Genomic DNA, 21,755 nt, shown 5'->3' on the forward strand with positions numbered 1-21,755 from the left:
CTTTGAATCGGTGGACTGGACTGTATTCAAGGATTCATCTTTGAATCTGGATGAGTATGCTGCAGTTGTTACTGACTTCATTAAAACCTGTGTGGATGAGTGTGTGCCCACAAAGACTTACTATACATTCCCAAACCAAAAGCCATGGATGAACGTACGTCATCTGCTGAAGGCTAGATCTATGGCATTCAAGCCTGGTAACCCAGGCCTGTAACAGAAAAATAGGTATGATTTGCGGAGGGCTATTTCAAGGGTGAAGGGACAACTTCGAACGAGGTTGGAGGCGATATCAGATGCACAGCAGCTCTGGCAGGGACTGCAAGACATTACTTCCTACAAAGCGAAACCCAATACAGGCATCCCCCGCTTTTCGAACGTTTGCTTTACGAAACCTCACTGTTACGAAAGACTTACATTAGTTACCTGTTTTCGCTAACAGAAGGTGTTTTCACTGTTACGAGAAAAGGCAGCGCGTGCTCCGAGCAGCTGCTCTCCCCCCAGATTCGGAACGGCATTCTAGCTGGCATTGCTTAAACACGTGCCTGTGAGCAGCCGTTAGCAAGATGAGTTCTAAGGTATCGGAAAAGCCTAAAAGAGCTTGTAAGGGTGTTACACTTAGCGTAAAACTAGACATAATTAAGTGTTTCAATCGTGGTGAACAAAGCAAGGACAAAGTGAGTTTGGCTTGTGGAAGTTGACGAAGATGATGTTGAAGAGGTTTTTGCATCTCATGACCAAGAACTGATAGATGAAGAGCTGATGCAATTGGAAGAGGAAAGGATAACAATCAAAACTGAATGCAGTAGCGAACGGACCGAAAGTGAAGTCGTCCAGGAACTGAACATGAAGCAACTGCGTGAGATTTTCGCTGCAATGATAAAGTATGACTTTAATTTTGAAAGGGTACATCGATTTAGGGCATATTTGCAGGATGGTTTGAGTGCTTACAAAGAACTGTATGATCTAAAAATGCGCGAGGCTAAGCAGTCAAGCAAGCCTTCCACATCAGCTGACGAACCTCGACCTTCGACATTGAGGCAGGCAGACATAGAAGAAGATGACCTGCCTGCCCTGATGGAAACAGACGATGAGATGACACCCCAGTGTCCCACCACCCCAACCCCTGGGCCGCGGACAGATACCGATCCGCGAAGAATGCATCGGTAGTCGAGACGCACCCAGCACATCTTTAAGAAAAAAAGCCGAAATAAACAAGCTAATTAATTAGGTGCTACCCGGCACGTAAATGTTGGCCCAGATCAGGGGTGATTGCCGATTGCGTCGCCTCTGATCTGGGCCGACATTTACGTGCCGGGCGGCACCTAATTAATTAGTTTGTTTGTTTCGGCTTTTTTCTTAAAGATGTGCTGGGTGCGTCCCGGCTACCACTGTACCCCTGCATTCTTCGCGGATCGGTATCGGTTCGCTGCCCGGAGGGTGGGGGCTACTGCACCACCCCAACCTCCGACGACTCAGCCTAACACACCATCAGTGTGCTCGATGTCTTCCCGATTCCTGTAAGTGATACTACACTGTACATACATTATTTCTACTTTATATCGGCTGTGTATTTTTACGTGTTATTTGGTATGATTTGGCAGCTTCATAGCTTAAATGTTACTGGAGAGCGCTTGCGCCATGTTTCTGCCGAGAGCGCTTGCGTGAGATTTTCGCTACGGAGAACAGTGCGGCAATGATTGTGGAAAAGTATATCGACTTTATATAGGCTGTGTATTCATTATATCATTCCTGCTTTTACTATATGTTACAGTTATTTTAGGTTTTATGTGTTATTTGGTATGATTTTTGGGTCTGCGAACGCTCATAAATTTTTCCCATATAAATTAATGGTAATTGCTTCTTCGCTTTACGACATTCCGGCTTACGAACCGTTTCATAGAAATGCTCTACCTTCGGATGGCGGGGGAAACCTGTAGTATGAATGGCAGCAATGCTTCACTACCAGATGAACTCAACGCCTTCTATGCATGCTTTGAAAGGGAGAACACAACTATGGCTGTGAAGATCCTTGCTGCACCTGATGACCCTGTAATCTCTGTCTCAGAGGCCGATGTTAGGCTGTTTTTAAAGAGAGTGAACCCTCGTAAGGCTGAAGGTCCCGATGGAGTATCTGGTAAGGCTCTGAAAACCTGTGCCAACCAACTAGCGGGAGTATTCAAGGACTTTTTCAACCTCTCACTGCTATGGGCAGAACATAAGAAACAGGAGCAGGAGTAGGCCATCCAGTCCATCGAGCCTGTCCCGCCATTCAATAAGAGCATGGCTGATCTGTCTGTAAACTCAGCTCCATCTACCTGCCTTTTCCCTATAACCCTTAATTCCCTTACTATGTAAAAAACTATCGAACTGTTTCTTAAATATATTTAGTGAAGAAGCCTCAACTGCTTCCCTGGGCAGAGAATTCCACAGATTCACCACTCTCTGGGAAAAACTGTTTCTTCTCATCTCCATCCTAAATTTTCTCTCCTGAATCTTGAGGCAATGTCCTCTGGTTCTATTCTTACCTACCAATGGAAACAACTTTCCTACTTTTATCTTATCTATCCCTTTCAAAATTTTGTATGTTTCTATAAGATCCCTTATCATTCTTCTGAACTCCAAACAGTATAGTCCCAGCAACTCAATTTCTCCTCATAGGTTAACCCCTTCATCCCTGGAATCAACCTGGTGAACCTCCTCTGCACTGCCTCCAAAGCCAGTATATCCTTCAAGTATGGAGACCAGAACTGCACACAGTACTCCAGGTGCAGCCTCACCAGTAGGCTGTATAGTTGCAGCATGACCTCCCTGCTCTTGAATTCAATCCCTCTAGCAATGAAGGCCAACATTCCGCTTGCCTCCTTAATAACCTGTTGTACCTGCAAGCCAACTTTTTGCAATTCATGCACAAGCACTCCCAAGTCCCTCTGCACAACAGCATGCTGCAATGTTTCACCATTTGAATAATAATCTGCACTTCTATTATTCCTTCCAAAGTGCATGATCTCGCATTTACCAATGTTATATTCCATCTGCCAGACTTGGCTCACTCACTTAACCTATCTATATCCCTCTGCAGACTCTCCACATCCTCTGTACAATTTGCTTTTCCACTCAGTTTAGTGTCATCAGCAAATTTTGCAACTTATTTCAAAGAAGTGTTATTATTAATGCTTTTAATTGAATTCCTTTGCTTTTGAACCACCAGTCAGCTGTCACACGTCTTCCGTAGTACCATCTTAAACCAGAAACTGGGATTAATACCAAGAGTCTGGGTAAAAGGAGTAAATGGGATGGGATGAGTGTAAGATTATTGCAAAAGGGTTCAAGGATCAGCAAGGATTCTGGGTCCAGATGGCTCACTTCCTTGCTCCCTGGCTCTGTGACTTCAAATTTGAACAGGCAAAGATATTGTCAATACTTACGTGTTACAATACTTAAAAACTCCTCGAATATCCACCTCCCGAATAATTGCCTGGATTATTGGAATGTTCACATGGTCTTCCTCAGTACCAACCAGAACCACAGTCCCTCCTGAACGTGTAGCCTAGGAAATAGTGTTTGAAGAAACAGGATTAGTGATGCTCCCTTCCTTGTGCACTACAAGTAACTAAAGTATTTCAAAATGACAAGCTCCTGTAGCATACAATCCATTGGAGGGCACATGATCAAGGATTAACAATCACGGGTCAACTTAATTCATCATGCATATACATTTACATGTATCACAGATTTGCGGTGGTATGTTGGCCAGGCCACAACATATAACAAAAGACCACATTCAACAATTATGAAGTAGAAAGAATTATATAAAAATAATTTAAAGTACAGATATGGAATAAAATGTGTTTAAGTATTTCACTTTTTAAATATTGTGTACAAATGTGGCACCATGCTAGCGGTTAGCACGACATTATTACAACTCATAATTTGTACGTTTTGTCCATTATTGCATGGGTTTCCTCCAGGTGCTCCAGTTTCCTTCCAGAGTCCTCAGATCTATCAGTTAGTAGGTTAATTGGTCATTGTAAATTGTCCTGTGATTAGGCTAGGGTTAAATAGGTGGGTTGCTGGGTGACACGGTTTGTTAGGGTGAAAGGGCCTATTCTATGCTGTATCTCTGAAATAGATTACAATAAAATAAATGCAGTTGCCTGAGCAGCAGAAGGCAGTTGTGCTGCACCGGGACCGGTTGGCACCATATTGGCCCTTGGCCACCATCGACCCAGCAAGGCTGAAGGGAGGAAGTGACACTTCCCTCGCCCAAACAGTTCTTCCCATGGGGGAGCTACAGACGCCCCACGGCACCCTAGACGGCATCGTCAACCACCACTTTTGGACTTTGTTGTGGACTCTGGGATTGCTGGGAATGGCTAACCCTTCAGGTGGGGGCAGTGTAGAGTTCCCGGGGTGGGGGGAGGAGTGATCAGCAGCCCACCCCTGCATTCCTAGCGGCCCAGCGCCAATTATTGTTCTTGTGTTAAAATGCTTTTGTGGGATTATGGTGGGATGTTCAAGCTCATTTATTGTTACATTTTAGCTAGGGTTATACATGTAATGCCCCGGTTCATATTTCTTACTGTTATGTATGCTGTATGTCACTTAGGTGTAAATTGGGCAGCACAGGCTCATTGAGCCGGAAGGCCTGTTACTGTGCTGTAACTCCAAATAAATAAACAAACAAACAAACAAATAAATAAATATTTCATTTTGTGCTGTTCTGTGAGAGCTGCTTATTTTCAGTTTATGTCTGGGTTATTGTTGAAGATAAGCCATGAGGAGAAATATATGCCATCTAATTAGGATGGTCAGATTACGGGGAGGCTTCTCTGGTGAGTGTTAGAGTGAGTTTTTTTGGGTAGGTGATTTGTTTATACTTAAATGACTTTGGCCACCAGACTTCTATTTGACAAAGTATTGTGGATTGAGTCCACAACAATGCGCTTCCTAAAAAGGTGTGAATACCAGATGCTTCTGGGGCCTGATGCTGTAGTTTTGAAGACAGTATTATCTATATATTATAAATATTAATTGTCTTCTATGTTAGCACGGAAAATGCCAAATAAATGTATCGTAGACTTAACTTGCATTCCTAAAGGCTATGGATACCAACCCAGAAATGTTGGCGTCAGAAGGAAAGGATGGTGTGATATTTTGTATGTAGTTTCAAGGGGAAGCATTGTTTATGCATTGTCTATAACTTTTTAAGTAGCGATTGCCATTGTGTTTAGCGTATAAATATTGAGCCCACATTGGACTAGCAGACCTTTCTACCTAAAGCGTCTCCGTCCGTATGATGCCTGCTTGTTGTGTCGAATAAAGAATCTGCTTTGTATCTACCAGTGACTCTGTCTCTCCAGTAATTTCATCCACGCTACAACAGTGAGGAGCTTTTGTTTGAGAGGAGATGAAGAAAGAAGACGCCGGGGAGAATCGGTCGTAGCATATGATTCGATGGCAGACCCGTTTGGTCGAGATGGATTGCGAGCGACATTCGGAAGGTGGCGTGGGCTTTCATGTTGACCAAGGGCCCAGTGCGTGAGTGACAGAGAAGTTCAAGATGAGCTCCAAATTGTGCACATTTGATTGTTTAATTAGAATGGGCCCTTTTCTTTTTGTTAACCTTTACTAGCCCTTTAGTTAAAATTCATAAATAAAATTCCTTTCATCATATGCAGTGCACTGTCATTTCATGGCATTCATTTGTAACAGGGTAGCAAATGACACAGCATCCACACAGACAGGGGTTTAGGGTGGGACTGAGAGCGCCTCAATCTCACGAGTTTGGTGAGGCCGGATGTTGTCTTCCCCAGACTTACACAGCCAAGGAATCCAGGGTATTTCATACAATTATTCACACGTGTGTGGAACCCTGACTGTAACAGTACAGGTGTCCCCCGCTTTTCGGATGCTTGCTTTACGAAACCTCACTGTTACGAAACACCTACATTAGTACCCTGTTTTCGCTTTCAGAAGGTGTTTTCACTGTTACGAAAAAATTCAGCGCGCGATAAAAAATTCAGCACGCAAAAAAAAATCAGCGCGCGATAAAAAGCAGTGCGCGCCCCGAGCAGCCGCTCTCCCAGGATTCAGAACGGCATTCTCGCCAGCATTGCTTTAACACGAGCCTGTGAGCAGTCGTTTGCAAGATGAGTTCTATGGTGTCGGAAAAGCCTGAAAGAGCTCGTAAGGGTGCTACACTTAGCGTAAAACTAGACATAATTAAGCGTTTCGATCGTGGTGAACGAAGCAAGGACAAAATGAGTTTGGCTTGTGGAAGCTGACGAAGATGATGTTGAAGAGGTTTTGGCATCCCATGACCAAGAACTGATAGATGAAGAGCTGATGCAATTGGAAAAGGAAAGGATAACAATCGAAACGGAATGAGTAATGATAAAGTACGACTTTAATTTTGAAAGGGTACATAGGTTTAGGGGATATTTGCAAGATTCTTTGAGTCCTTACAAAGAACTGTATGATAGAAAAATGCACAAGGCTCAGCATTCAAGCAAGCCTTCCACAGCAGACGACAAACCTCGACCTTCGACATCGAGGCGGGCAGTCATAGGAGAAGATGAGCTGCCTGCCCTGATCGATGATGAGATGACACCCCCGTGTCCCACCACCCCAACACCCGGGCCCCAGACAGATACTGTACCGATTCGCGGAGAATGCAGCAGTAGCCGGGAGGCACACAGCACATCTTTAAAAAAAAAGCCGAATAAACATGTTAATTAATTAGGTGCCGCCCCACATATAATTGTCGGCCCAGATCAGAGGTGATGCAACCGGCAATCGGCACTGATCTGGGCCGACAATTACGTGAAAAGTTACAATTATGAAAAGTTGTTTGTAAAGAGAGATTGTTTCCGGGTTGCGGGGTTTTAGTTCCGTTCTTTCTGCCCAGTGCGCATGTGTGTATAGCTCCCCCGCCATGCACCGCGTTTTCAGCATAGCCTGTGCTGCATCAAAGTGACCAATCAGATTAGATAAGAGTACAGACTGTCGCAAACATCAATATACGGCAGTGGTCCCCAACCTCCGGGCCACAAAGAATGCAGTGGTGCAGCGGTGGTCGGAACGCACCTTGCATATCTTTAAGAAAAAAAGCCGAAATAAACAAGCTAATTAATTAGGTGCCGCCCGGCACGTAAATGTTGGCCTAGATCAGAGGCGACACAGTCGGCAATCGTTCACGATATCCTGATAGCATGGCGGAGGCTCCACGAAAGAAGGCGAAAACGTACAAATTCCATCCAGAATGGGAAGGGGAATTTCTATTTACCTTGGTGCAAGACAAGTGTGTATGTATGTTGTGCCACCAAACACGAGCACTGACTTAAAGAAGAGGGAATCTGGAGCGGCACCACAACACCAACCACCAGAAATTTAAAGACACCTATCCCCCAAAGAGCGCAATTCATGTCAGGAAAGTTGAGGAGCTGAAATCGGGGTTGAAGGCCCAGCAATCATATTTCACAAAACATGCTGCTCAAAATAAGCCTGCAATTGAAGCATCATTTTGTGTAAGTCACCTTTTGGCTAAACACAAGAAGCCTTTTACAGATGGTGATTTATTCAAGGAAGCAATGGCCATTACCACAAAGGCTGGTTTTAATGACTTTCAAAACAAAATCGACATCACAACCGCAATACATAATATACCGCTTGGCCCTGCAACAGTGACAAGGAGGGTAGAGTCACCGTTAGAGGACGTGAATATTTTTCACTACAGTTCGATGAATCCCTGAATGTAATGCAAACAGCTTAGCTTCTTGTATTTGTCAGAATGGCTTTCCAGGATTTTACAACAAAGGAGGACTTCTTCACGCTTTTGCAATTAAAGGAGAGAACGCGAGGTGAAGATATTTACAATGAGTTTAAAAAATATGTCCATGAAAATGACATCCCCATTCATGAACTGGTGGCAATTACTACTAATGGGGCCCCAGCAATGCGTGGTGTGTGCGTTGATTTTATAGCACTAAAAGTCAGTGCCTACTTTGGGTCAACTTATCTATGTGAAATTGCATTTTCACAGATGAAAATTATTAAATCTAAGTACAGGAGCTGACTTACTGACAGACACCACACTAGGGTTGCCAACTTTCTCACTCTCAAATAAGGGACAAAAGTAGCAGTCAAATCCCAGGACACTTGTACTTACCCCGAGAAAGACTACCATGACCATGAAGCCTTGCGTGGGCAGTTGTGTGCGCATGTGTGTACGTGTCGATTTTTTTCCACGGATCGGTTTTGGTTTAATCTTCATTATTTCTATTTTATATAGGCTGTGTGTTTATCATATCGTTCCTGCTTTTACTATATGTTAGTGTTATTTTAGGTTTTATGTGTTATTTGGTATGATTTGGTAGGTTATTTTCTGGGTCTGGAAACACTCAAAAATTTTTCCCATATAAATTAATGGCAATTGCTTCTTCGCTTTATGCCATTTCAGCATGAAAGGTTTCATAGGAACGCTCTACCTTAGCGGGGGAAATATGGGACAAGGGCGGTCCCATATGGGACAAGCCAATTTAGCCCAATATACGGAATGTCCTGGCAAATATGGGACAGTTGGCAACCCTACACCTCACAGACTGTCTCAGACTGGCTGTCTGTAGCTATGAGCCAAATTTCAGGGAACTAGCAGAAAGTATTCAGCCCCAGTCATCACACTGATTGCAACAGTCAATTTTTATTCATTTATTTTTCATGTTGAAATAAAATTAAATAACGAAACTTAGAATTAAAAGTGTGAAGCATTGTCATATTCTTAAAGAAAGACAGCTATGGCCTGTTTGATATGCTAGTTACAGTGTTTCCTTGTTTGAATTAATTTGAAAGTTTGACAAGAGTATTTTGTGTAATTCAAATACAATTAGCCCAAATAAAAGGCCTCAAATTGGAAGTACAATCTGAGCTGTTTTTTTCTCTAAACGATTTAGTAGGTAGATCTTGCCTTTCACTAAGGTCGAGGTAGGGGATCTTGGGCTTAAAAAGGTTGGTGACCACTAGGTTATACAATTATTCACATGTGTATTCACCCTGACTGTAACCTGGGTATGTAATAATCACTTCCCTGCCTGTATGTGACTGAGTATGTTCTCTCCCCAGATCATAGTGTCTGGTCTATGTTTGTGTTTATTGCAATAAAAATGGCTGTTGAGTTAAATGAGCTCTTCTTGCCTGTCATCATGGACCGAATGCTTGCCACAATGTGTAGTTCTTGTGCTTAGAAATACAAGGGTAGCTGTCAGCAAACACCATGCAGGTAAGCTGATGTGGTACTTACATAGATGCTAGCCTGCACGCATAACTCTGCCCCACTGCATTCGAGGCTTACATCCGGCATGGCGCCAAGAGCAGCCCTTACTTTCTTGGCCAAGATTTGAGGTGTCTCTCCGTCTACTTTAATCGTAAAATCGGCCCCTAGTTTCTTTGCCACTTCCAACCGACTACTGTTTAAATCTTTAAAACAAAGAGAACAACCTTTGATGAAGAAAATCAACTAAAAACAAGCAGGATAGACAAAGGAGAGTCAGTGAATGTCGTGTACTTGGATTTTTAGAAGGCCTTTGACAGAGTGCTGAACATGAGGCTGCTTAACAAGATAACAGTCCATGGTATTACAGGAAAGGTATTGGCATGATATAAGATTGGCTGTCTGGAAGGAGGCAAAGAGAGAGAGTAAAAGGGGCCTTTTCTGGTTGGCTGCCGGTGACTAGAGGTGCTGTGCAGTTGTGTAGTATTGGGACTGGTTCTTGACTTGGATGAAGGAATTGATGGCTTTGTGGCCAAGTTTACGGATAATATGAAGATAGGTGAAGGGGCAAGTTGTGTTGTGTTTTGGAGCAGGGTATCTGAAGAAGGACTGAGACAGATTGGAGGAATGGGCAAAGAAGTGGCAGATGGAATATAGTGTAGGGAAGTGCATGGTCATGCATTTTGGCAGAAGGAATAAAGGTGTGGACTATTTTCTAAATGGGGAGAAATTTCAAAAATCAGAACTGCAAAGGGACTTGGGATTCCTCGTGCAAGATCCCCTAAAGCAATGGTCCTCAACCTCCGGGCCACGGACCGATACCAGGCCGCAAAGCATGCGGGGTGCAGCAGTAGCCGGGACACACCCAGCACATCTTTAAGAAAAAAGCCGAAATAAATAAGCTAATTAATTAGGTGCCGCCTGGTACGTAAATGTCGGCCCAGATCAGAGGCAATTGCCGATTTCACTTGCTCTACGCAATCAGCAATCGCCTCTGATCTGGGCCGACATTTACGTGCCGGGCAGCACTAATTAATTAGCTTCTTTATTTCGACTTTTTTCTTAAAGATGTGCTGGGTGCATCCTGGCTACATTCTTCATGGCCCGGAGGTTGGGGACCACTGCCCTAAAGGTTAACTTGCAGGTTGAGCCAGTGATAAGGAAAGTAAATGCAATGTAGCATTCATTTCAAGAAGACCAAAACATAAAAGCAAGGATGTAATTCTGAGGCTTTATAAGGTATTGGTTAGACTGCTTGGAGTATTGTGAGCAGTCTGGGGCCCCTTATCTAAGAAAAGATGTGCTACATTGGAGAGTGTCCAGAGGAGGTTCACAAGAATGATCCCAGGAGTGTAAGGGTTAACATATGAGGAGCATTTGATGGCTCTGGGCCTGAACTCTCTGGAATTTAGAAGAATGGGAGGGATGGGAATGGGAACTTTCTCATTGAAACCTATCAAATATTGAAAGGCCTAAATGGAATGGATGTGGGGAAGATGTTTCCTTTATGGAAGACTCTAGGACCAGAGGGCATATCCTCAGATTTGAGGAACAACCATTCATAACAGAGATGAGGAAAAATTTCTTTAGCCAGAGGGTGGTGAATCTGTGGAATTCATTGTCACAGAGAGCTGTACAGTCAGTTCATTGGATATATTTAAGATGTAGATTCTTGAATAGGTTCTTGATTAATCAGGCGTCAACAATTACAGGGAGAAGACAGCAGAATGGGGTTGAGAGGGATAATAAATCTACCATGATGGAATGTCTGAACAGACTCGATGGGCTGAATGACATAATCCTGCTCCTATGTCTGATGGTCTTGAAAGATCAGAATTAAGTTTAATATCACCTGTACATGTCATGAAATAGGTTAACTTTATAGTAGTAGCACAATGAAATACATGATAAATGCAGTAAATATAGAGAAAAGAAAAATTGAATTATAGTAAGTATATTTATGTCTATTAAATAGTTACATTAAAATAAGTAGTACAAAAAAACAGAAATGAAAATGTAGCATGTTAATGTTCATGGGTTCAATGGCCATTTAGGTATCGGATGGCAGAGGGGAAGAAGCTGTTCCTGAATCACTGACTGTGTGCATTCAGGCTTCTGTACCTCCTTCCTGACAGTAACAATGAGAAGAGAGCAGTGGGTGTCCTTGGCAATGGTCACTGCCTTCCTAAGCCACTGCTCCTTAACGATGCCTTGGATACTATGGAGTCTAGTACCCATGATGGAGCTAACCAATTTTACAAGTTTCTGCAACTCAGTTCGATCCTGTGCAGTAGCCACCCCCTCCTCACCCCCACAACCAGATGGTGATGCAACCAGTCAGAAGGCTCTCGGCGGTAGACTTGAAGAAGTTTTTGAGTGCTTTAGTTGACAAACCAAATCTCCTCCTAGTGAAATAGAGTAACTGACTTTCCGTCTTTATAGGGGCATCAATATGTTGCGTCCAGGTTAGGTCTTCAGAGATATTGACACCCAGGAGCTTGAAATTGCTCACTCTCTCCGCTTCTGATCCCTCTGTGAGGATTGGTATGTGTTCCCTCATCTTACTCTTTCTGAAACATAGAATCAGCTCTTTGGTCTTATTGGTGTTAAGTGCAAGGTTGTTTCTGGGACACCACTCAACTAACTGATATATCTTGCTCCAGTACACCGTTTCGTCACCATCTGAAATTCTGCCTATAATGGTTGTATCATCAGCAAATTTATAGATGGCATTTGTGCTATGCCTAGCCACACAGTCCTGGGTGTAGAGAGAGTAGAGCAGTGGGCTAAGCACAGATCCCAGTGTTGATTGTCAGTGAGGTAGAGATGTTATTTCTAATCTGCACAGTTTCTGGTCTTCCGGTTAGGAAGCTGAGGATCCAGTTGCAAAGGGAGGTTTAGAGGATTGGTGGTGTTAAATGTTGAGCTATTGTCAATAAACCGCATCTTAACATAGGTATTTGCATTGTCCAGGTGAGTCAAGGCTATGTGAAGAGCCATTGAGATCACATCTGCTGTAGATCTATTGTTGTGACAGGCAAATTGCAGTGGGTCCATTACTTCCCAAGACAGGTGTTGATTCTAGCCATGACCAACTTCTCAAAGCATTTCATCATGTGGATGTGAGTGCTGCTGGACAATAGTTGTTAAGGCAGCTCATGCTGCTCTACTTGGGCACTTGTATAATTGTTGCCTTTTTGAAGCAGGTAGGAACTTACGACCATAGCAATGAGAAATTGAAGATGTCTTTGAATACCCCCTCCAGTTGGTTGGCACAGGTTTTCAGAGACACCACCAGGCTCTACCACCTTGTGAGGGTTCACTCTCTTGGAAGACGGCCTCCAAGGGTCACTGGATACTGCAGGGATCCTCATAGCTGTGGTTTTATTCTCCTTTTCAAAGTGAGCATAAAAGGCCTTGAGCTTGTCTGGTAGTGAAGCATTGCCACCATTCATGAAGTTGGGTTTTGCTTTGTAGAAGGTAATGGCCTGCAATCCCTACCACAGTTGATGTGCATCTGATGTTGCCTCACCCTCCCTCGGAATTGTTTCTTGGCTCCTGAAGTAACCCTCCACAAGTCATACCTGGTTTTCTTATAGACCTGGGTTGCCAGACTTAAATGCCACAGATTTAGCCCTCAACAGACTACGAACCTCCTGGTTTATCCATGGCTTTTGGTTTAGGAATGTAATGTAAGTTTTTGTAAGCACACAGTTTTCCACACAGGTTTTAATGAAGTTGGTAACAACTGTGGCATATTCTCCAGACTTGAAGATGATTCCCTGAATGCAGTTCAGTCCACCAATTCAAAGCAGTCCTATAAGCAATCTTGTGCTTCCCTGGTCCATACTTTCTTGGTTCTCACTACTGGTGCTGCAGTCTTTAGTCTCTGCCTATACTCAGGGAGTAGAAGTGCAGACACCTGATCAGACTTACCAAAGTGTGGGTGTGGAATAGCATGGTAGGCATTCTTGAACTTAGTGTAACAGTGGCCCAATGTGTTATTTCCTCTGCCCTACAGGTGATTTGTTGATAATAAATATTTAGTGGCTTTAACAAATTGGCCCGGTTAAAATCCCCCAAAATGATGGGGAAAGCATTGGGATATACTTTTTCATGTCTGTTGATTACATCACTTAGCTCATCTAGAGTCTGTTTGACATTGGCCTGAGGTGGAACGTACACCACTACCAAAATGATCGCTGAAATCGCCCACGGCAGGTAAAATGGCCAGCATTTAATTGTGAGATGTTCCAGATCTAGTGAGCGATACTGGGACATCACTGACACATTAGTACACCATTAGTAATAGCAACTATACTCACATCTGCTCTGATACTCTCGAATTACACCCAGTCTAGAATTGCCTTTCCCCTAGTGGGCTCAATCACATTGCTCTAAAAAGCCATAATTTGCTCCAGAATGTCATAGACATTCTACAAATTCCCTCTCTTGGGATCCAGCAACTACCTGATTTTCCCAAGCTGCCTGTACATTAAAATCCCCATGACTATTGTACAAACGTACATTGCCCTTTTACATACCATTTCTATTTCCCATTGAAATTTATATCCCACAACTGGCCACTGTTCGGTGGCCTGTATATAACTCCCATCAGGGTCTTTTTACCCTTTCAATTTCTTAACTCCACTCACAAGGTTTCTACATCGTCCAATCCTATATCACCTCTAAGGATTTGATTTCATTTTTTACCCACAGAGCCATCCCACCCCCTGTCCATTCGATACAAGGTTCATTCTTGCATGTTATTCTCTCTATGTAGATCAGATAGAAAGTTGGTCACAGCATGACAGACAGAATTTAATCCTGACAAGTGTGAGGTGATGCACTTTGGGAACTCAAATACCCATGAGACATATATAGTGAATGGTGGAAGGCCAAGGAATGTTGATGATCAAGAGACCCAGGATTCCAAGTCAACTGTTCCCTGAAGGTGGCAACACAGATCAGCTGGATGATGAAGAAGGCATAAGACATGCTTGCTTTCATTGCCCTTACAGTTCTAGGCATAGAATATAAGAGTTGGTATGTTTGTTACAACTTTACAAAACACTGTACTTGGCTGTACTTGAAATATTGTATACATTTCTAATTGCCACAGTACAGAAAGAGTGCAGAGGAGATTTGCCAGGGTGTTGTTTAGATTATTGAACAGAATCACCAAAAAATTGCAATATTATGGGCAACACAATAGAGAACGAACTGATTCAATGTATTCACTGTGAATAGTTTACAAAGCACTATGTTGCTTACCACAAATCACCACTTGAGCTACCCCCATTGTCTTGGCGACCAACATGCACATAAGTCCAATTGTTCCTTAATAAATGAATAGTACATCAATTAGAATATAATGTTGCTAGCTCACTGCATTTCTATAGCATCTTTCATGACTGTGGAATACTTCAAATCACTTTTTGAGCCGATTACTTGCTAAACCGTGATTACTAGGATAATGTATAAAACACAGCAGCCAATTAGAATCACTCCAGGGAGTCAGAGGTCACTGTGTGTGTGTGTGTGTGTGTGTGTGTGTGTGTGTGTGTGTGTGGGGGGGGGGGGGGGGTCACCTCCAGAATGGCCCTGATAGGCTTTAACTGGAAAGAAGGCTTCAAGGCTTCTGTTCTGCTTCTGTTCTGTTGGACCATTAAAGGTTTTAGCAGCTTTTATTAAAAACTCCTTGATAATCTTTCAAAACTACTGACATTTTTAAATAATTTTAAAAAATCTAAAGCAAAGGAAAACTTAAAACTAATTAGATTTATTACAGCAAATAAAAATAATTAAAATAAAAATGACTTACCTACAAAATCTTTGTCCAGTAATATAAAAGAATTCCCATTGAGATAATGGGAGTTATCAGGTTTTAGAATCAGAATTACTCTAGGTTTATATTCACTGAGATATATCATGAAGTTTGACATTTTGTATAAGTAGTACATATAATATAAAAGTACATAAGTAGTGCAAACAGAAAGCAAACAGTGAGGTAGTGTTCATGGGTTCATTGACCATTCAGAAATCTAATGTTGGAGGGGAAGAAGCTGTCCCGGAAAAGTTGAGTGAGTGCATTTTCACTCCTGTACCTCCTCCTTGATGGCAGCAATGAAAAGAGAGCATGTCCTGGATGCTGGGGATTCTTCACGATGGATGCTGCCTTTTTCAGATAGCGCCTATTGAAGATATCCTGGATGCTGGGGAGGCTGGTGCCCATGATGGAGCTGGCTGAGCTTACAGCTCTCTGCATGTTCTCTCTGATCCTGTGCAGTTGGCACCTCCATATCAGATGGTGATGCAGGTTTTATGCATAATGCTAATGGATCCCAGGAAGACTAGGCTTCACCATTGGACCACGTGGAATCTTGTGACAGAATGTAATGTCAGAACAGCATTACGTCAGCAAATAAGCTTTGCTTGTTGGGCATTCAACTATCCAGGAGTGGAAATCTGAGGTTTACTGAGGTTTCAGCCACTGGAAACCTGCAGTTTCAAAGGGATCCATTGACACTGGCCAGTAAGGATCACCCCAGTCTATTTCAGTATTGATGGACAGATGAGCATCAGCTAAGAATATTCCCCTGTTCTTTTCTCAAAACAGTGGCAATGGACCATTTAGAGATTGTAAAGTTGTTATAGAGCATCACAGCACAGAAGCAAGACCTTCAGCCCACCCAGTCCTCTCAACCCGCATCCGGACTATAGCCCTCCATACTTCTCCTATCTATGTACCTATCCAAATTTTCCTTAAACATTGAAGTCAAACCCTTATTCACAGGCACTCATTCCACACTCAAACCACCCTCTGAGTGAAGATGTTCCCCTCAGATTCCCCTTACATTTTCACTTTTCACTCATAACCTATGACCTCCAGTTCTATTTCCACCCAACCTCAGTGAGAAAAAAAACCTGCTTGCATTAACTCTATCTATACCCCTCATAATTTTGTACACTTCTATCAAATCATTCCCTTATGCTCCAGGGAATATAGACCTAACCTATTCAACCTTTCTCTATAACTTGGGCCCTTAGTCCCAGCAGCATCCTTGTAAATTTTCTCTGTACTCTTTCAATCATATTGATATGTTTCCAGAACTGCACACAGTTCTTCAAATTTGGCCGCACCAACATTTTATACAACTTCTACAGTACTGACTCATCTGAGTCACAAAAGACAAAATATAAACATAAATCCTTCCTTAATGTTACGGTAAAAGGGTTGTGCAGCACAGAAGTGAAATATTTGTCATATTTATCAAGTATAAAACCAATACTAAATCAGTGCTGCAGCTAGTAGGGCTATTACTGCACAACTCCAGCAACCCAGTTTCAATCACAGATCCCGTGCTGTGTTGAGCTTGCATATTCTCAATATGGCTACAGAGTGCAGAGTTTATCAAGGTAAATCAAATTTACCTCTGCTTCCAGTGGTGTTCTTTTAAAGAGCCTTACATGCTCCTGCCTGATGCTGCGATACCTCCTGCCTGATGGTAGAGGGTCAAAGTGATTGTGGAATGAATGGGAGGGATTCTTGACAATGCTAAGGGCCCTGTGTACACAGCACTCCTGGCAAATATCTAAGATCAGTGAAAGAGAGACGCCAGTGACCCTCTCAGCAGTCCTCACAATTCTTTAAGATCCTGGGAAAAAGTCTCTGGTTGACCACTCAATCAATACCTCTCATCATCATGTACATCGCTATCAAGTCACTTATCATCCTAAATGCCTCCTGGCTGTGATTGCATCAGTTTCCACCATCTCTTCTGATAGCAAGTTCCAGATACCAACCACCCTCCACGTAAACCCTCTGATTCCTAAAATCCCTCCTCTCACCTTAAACCCATGTGCTCTTGCCAAGGGAAAGAGATTCGTACCCTTTACCCTGTCACTGATGGATTGAAATGCAAATAGTCAGTTAATTAGCCACTGTATATTCAGTGGCCACTTTATTAGGTACCTGTACACCTACTTGTTAATGCAAATATTTTAATCAGCCATTGTGTGGCAGCAACTCAGTGCATAAAGGCATGCAGATGTGGTGAAAAGGTTCATTTATTGTCCAGGCCTAACTTCAGATTGTGGAAAAAATGTGATCTAAGTGACCTTGACTTTGGAATGATAGCTGGTGCCAGATGGGGTGATTTGAGTACTTCATAAACCACTGATCTCCTGGGATTTTCATGCAAAACAGTCTCTGGAGTTTACAGAGAATGGTGCATAAAATGAAAACATCAAGTGACCGGCAGTTCTGTGGGTGAAATGAGAGAATTAAAAGAAGTCAGAGGAGAATGGCCAGACTGGTTCAATGTGACAGGAAGGTGACAGTAACTCAAAAATCTACATGTTACAACAGAGGTGTGCAGAAGAGCACCTGATTGCACAACATATTGAACCTTGGAGTGGATGGGTCACAGCAGCAGAAGATTATGAACATATACACAGTGACCACTTTATCAGGCACAGCTGTGTATTGAAACACCAAGGCTAATTACACTAAAACACACAATATTAGCATTTCCCATCATAAGCAACTCCTTACCAGCTCCACAGATGAAAATCATCTTGCCAATTGTTACTTTTCCTCTGTGACAGGCATGAATCGCAACAGAAAGTGGCTCGATCATAGCACCCTCTTCAAAACTCAACGAGTCAGGAATCCTGAAAGACAGTATACATAACAAGCATGGAACAACATTGTTAATAATTATTAAACCATCCATTAACCATCTGTCTGTCTAAGAAGAACAACCCCAGATATTAAATTTCTTCTCTTTGGATTTCCTGCCCTAATCAGGGATGTTGTCAGTGCCACCAAGATTGGGGCATAATGGCCAGAAAGAAGCTTTGCAACTGGATTGGGACCAGCTGGAAAAATGGGCAGATGGAATTTAATGTAGGCAAGTGAGAGATGTTGCACTCTGGGAGGACCAACCAGGCTAGAAATTACACAGTGAGCGATATGGCACAGAGGCGTTCAGTGGAACTGAGGGATCCGGGAATACAGATCCATAGTTCTTTGAAAGTGGCATTACAGGTAGGTAGGCCCAGAAAGAGATCTTTTGGCACAATGGCCTTCATAAATCAAAGTACTGATTACAGGAGTTGGGATGTTATGTTGAAGTTGCATATAATATTGGTAAGGCCAAATTTAGAAGATTAGAACATTAGAAAGTTTTTGACAAGAACAGGCCATTTGGCCCAACAAAGCTTGCCCAATTCCTTTTCACATGGTGTGTTGAAATAACTATTGAGTTTAGATATGAAAGTCTCCAAGGTACCGCTCTCAACTACACAACTAGGTAGTTTGTTCCATGTATCCACAGCTTACTGTATAAAGAAATGCTTCCTGATGTTAGTCTGAAATCTCCCTTTAACCAGTCTCCACCCATGGCCCTGATGGATTAATTTTGAAGTAGCAGCTGGCATCCACCTTAATTATACCCTTAATGAGTTTGAGCACTTCTATCATGTCTCCTTTCATTCCGCATCTACTTAGGCTAAAAATATTTAGTTATTTCAATCTTTCTTCATTGCTCATACCCTGCAGACCTGGAATGAGTCTGGTTACTCTTTTCTGGACTAACTCCAGTGCCTTCACATGCTTCACAATATGGAGACCAAAAATTGTACACAGCATTCAAGGTGTGGCCTCACGAGCTAATTATACAGCTTAAGCAGAACGTCTCCTGACTTGAACTCCACTGAGCGCATCATTCTACTAGCCTTCCTAATCACTTCTATGCATCGTCTAGATGCTGATACTGATAAGTCTACCAGGACGCCAAATCCTTCTCATACAGCGCATTTTCTAACTCAAGACCCCCCGCCCATTGTATATTTATATCTAATATTTCTACTTCCTATATGTAATACTTTATATTTACTGACATTAAGTTTCATCTGCCATTTATCTGCCCACATCTGGATTTTGTTTAGATATAATTGTATTGATTCTGCTGCCTAATGTTATCAACCTGTCTCCATAATTTTGTGTCATCAGCAAGCTTTACTAGTTTATTTGTTATGTATTTATCCAAATCATTAATGTAAATTAAAAACAGCAGAGGCCCCAAAACCGATCCATGTGGAACACCACTTTAAACATTTTCAGTGTGGGGAAAATCATCCTCTCACTATAACTGATTGTTTTCTATTCTTGAGCCAATTCTGCATCCAATCGCACAACTTACCCTGAATCCCTACCTCTTGTAATTTGATTATTAACCTCTCATGGGATACCTTGTCAAAAGCCTTCCGAAAGTCCAAGTAAAAAAGATTAGTATCTTAAAGAGATGTTCTTGTATTCTGATGTCCTGGACTCTCGCAGTGTTGGAACATTTTTGAGTGGAGGAACCTCCAATGGAAAGCAGGTAGGGGCGAAAGAACAGGGACGATTGTTCTTGGAATGCAAAAGGCTAGGGGATGATCTAATAATTTTAAATGACATGTTTTAGATAAAATAGATAGCGAAAGTGTTTCCTTCCTGTCAGGAAGGTTAGTAATCAGAGGATAAAGATTTCAGACTTAACAACTGGCAGGCAAAGTGAAGTAAATAAGGAAGTACTATTTATTTATCATAGTGAATTGTTGTAATTTGACCATCACTGCCTGAAAGTGTTGAGGAAATTTGTTTAACAGTATTATAAAGAGAGATGTGCATAAATAAATTGCTGTACTCTGGATAAAAATTAGGGAACTGGCACCTTTAAAGAACCAGCATTGTAGCATTGTGTTAAACAGTCTCTTTCTGTGCTGCACACTGGAGAACTATGTTTCTTAGAATATGGGAAGTTAAGGGGTGACCTGATAGAGGTACATAAGATTACAAAGGGCACAGGCAGTGTGAAAGCACATAATCTTTTTCCCAGGAATGTCTACTGAATTCAAGAGGGTATAGGTTTAAGATGAGAGGTGAGAGACATCAAGGGCAACTTCTTCACGCAAAGGATGGTGCATATTTGGAATGAGCTGCCATAAAGAGCATTTCAGGCATGTATATTAGCAATATTTTAAAACCATCTTGGTAAGTACATGGATAGGAGGGGATTAAAGGGCAATTTGATGGTCTTTTATTAATAGGTTCTATTGGGTTTCTTTGTTTTGTGGCTGACTGTAAGGTGACAAATTTCAAGGGTGTATAAAATATACGTAACTTTATAATAAATGTACTTTGAATTTTAAATGCCAACAGATATAACTTGCACATGGGCAATGGGGTCGGCATTGAAGAGTTGGACTAAAGGGCCTGCTTCCATGCTGTATTAATCTAATTCCTCATTAGCAAGTGCATAAGGAACTCAGGGAGCATCTTTGGAGAGAAATGGACAGCTAATATTTTGGGTTGAGATTCTTTTCTGGACTAGAAGGTAGAGGGGAGATTTCAGCAGCTACAGTCTCTGCCATCTCCATCACAGCAACAGTGTTCATTAATATCAAACAATATTTGGAATCTTAGATAAAGAATTTAATTTGAAAGTAAAACATACAAAATGCTAGAGGAGCCCAGCAGGTCAGGCAGCATCTATGGAGGGGAATAAAGAGTTGACACTTCTGGCTATAACCCTTTGTCAGGATTTCATTTGCAACACTGCTTTATCTAGGATTTCAAAACAGTCAACATCTCTGTAGTTTGAGAAACTAACTTGAAGCAGTAGTTGGCATTGTGGGCCAAGTACTGGCACATAGCTCCATTATTTGGAGGAAGTCCAGCGGTGTAGTCTGTTAATGTCAAGTTGTAGCGTCCAGATTTAACAAACTCATCATTCTTTTTGGGAAAACCAGGTTCAACGGCAACTCTGTCACCTGTAATAAAGGAAGACAATGATCTTTGATATATTCTCAGTGACTACTTTATTAGGTACACCTGTACACCTGCTTGTTAATGTAAATATCCAATCAGCCAATCATGTGGCAGCAACACATGCCGACATTGTCAAGAGGTTTAGTTGTTGTTCAAACCAAACATCCGAATGAGGAAGAAAAGTGATCTAAGTGACTTTGATGATGAAATGATTTTTGTTGCCAGGCAGGGTGGTTGGAGTATCTGAGAAACTACCGATCTCCTGGGATTTTCATGCACAGTCTCTAGAGCAGGGTATAAGGATCACTAGTGAAGTCAAGTGTAGAAATCACAGTCTTTGGCAACTCAAACAAAACAAGAGATTTAGTCATAGTCATTGTCATAGTCATACTTTATTGATCCCGGGGGAAATTGGTTTTCGTTACAGTTGCACCATAAATAATAAATAGTAATAGAACCATAATAGTTAAATAGTAATATGTAAATTATGCCAATAAATTATGAAATACGTCCAGGACCAGCCTATTGGCTCAGGATGTCTGACCCTCCAAGGGAGGAGTTGTAAAGTTTGATGGCCACAGGCAGGAATGACTTCCTATGACGCTCTGTGTTGCATCTCGGTGGAATGAGTCTCTGGCTGAATGTACTCCTGTGCCCACCCAGTACATTATG

At 42.1% G+C, this 21,755-nt stretch overlaps 1 protein-coding gene across 1 annotated transcript in view; it reads right to left on the bottom strand.

Annotated features, from left to right (window-relative positions):
• The window catches only part of LOC134358349 (sorbitol dehydrogenase-like), a 54,984-nt gene that overhangs the window by 20,969 nt on the left and 12,260 nt on the right, over positions 1-21,755 (bottom strand). Inside the window, exons 5-9 of the mRNA XM_063070475.1 lie at positions 20,926-21,085; positions 17,823-17,941; positions 14,540-14,605; positions 9,296-9,471; positions 3,426-3,547 (exon numbers count right to left, since the gene is read on the bottom strand). Coding sequence (XP_062926545.1) covers positions 3,426-3,547; positions 9,296-9,471; positions 14,540-14,605; positions 17,823-17,941; positions 20,926-21,085 — 643 coding nt within the window. The remainder of the gene's footprint in view (positions 1-3,425; positions 3,548-9,295; positions 9,472-14,539; positions 14,606-17,822; positions 17,942-20,925; positions 21,086-21,755) is intronic.

Source organism: Mobula hypostoma, chromosome 18, assembly GCF_963921235.1.
Source record: "Mobula hypostoma chromosome 18, sMobHyp1.1, whole genome shotgun sequence".
Taxonomy (NCBI): Eukaryota; Metazoa; Chordata; class Chondrichthyes; order Myliobatiformes; family Myliobatidae; genus Mobula; species Mobula hypostoma.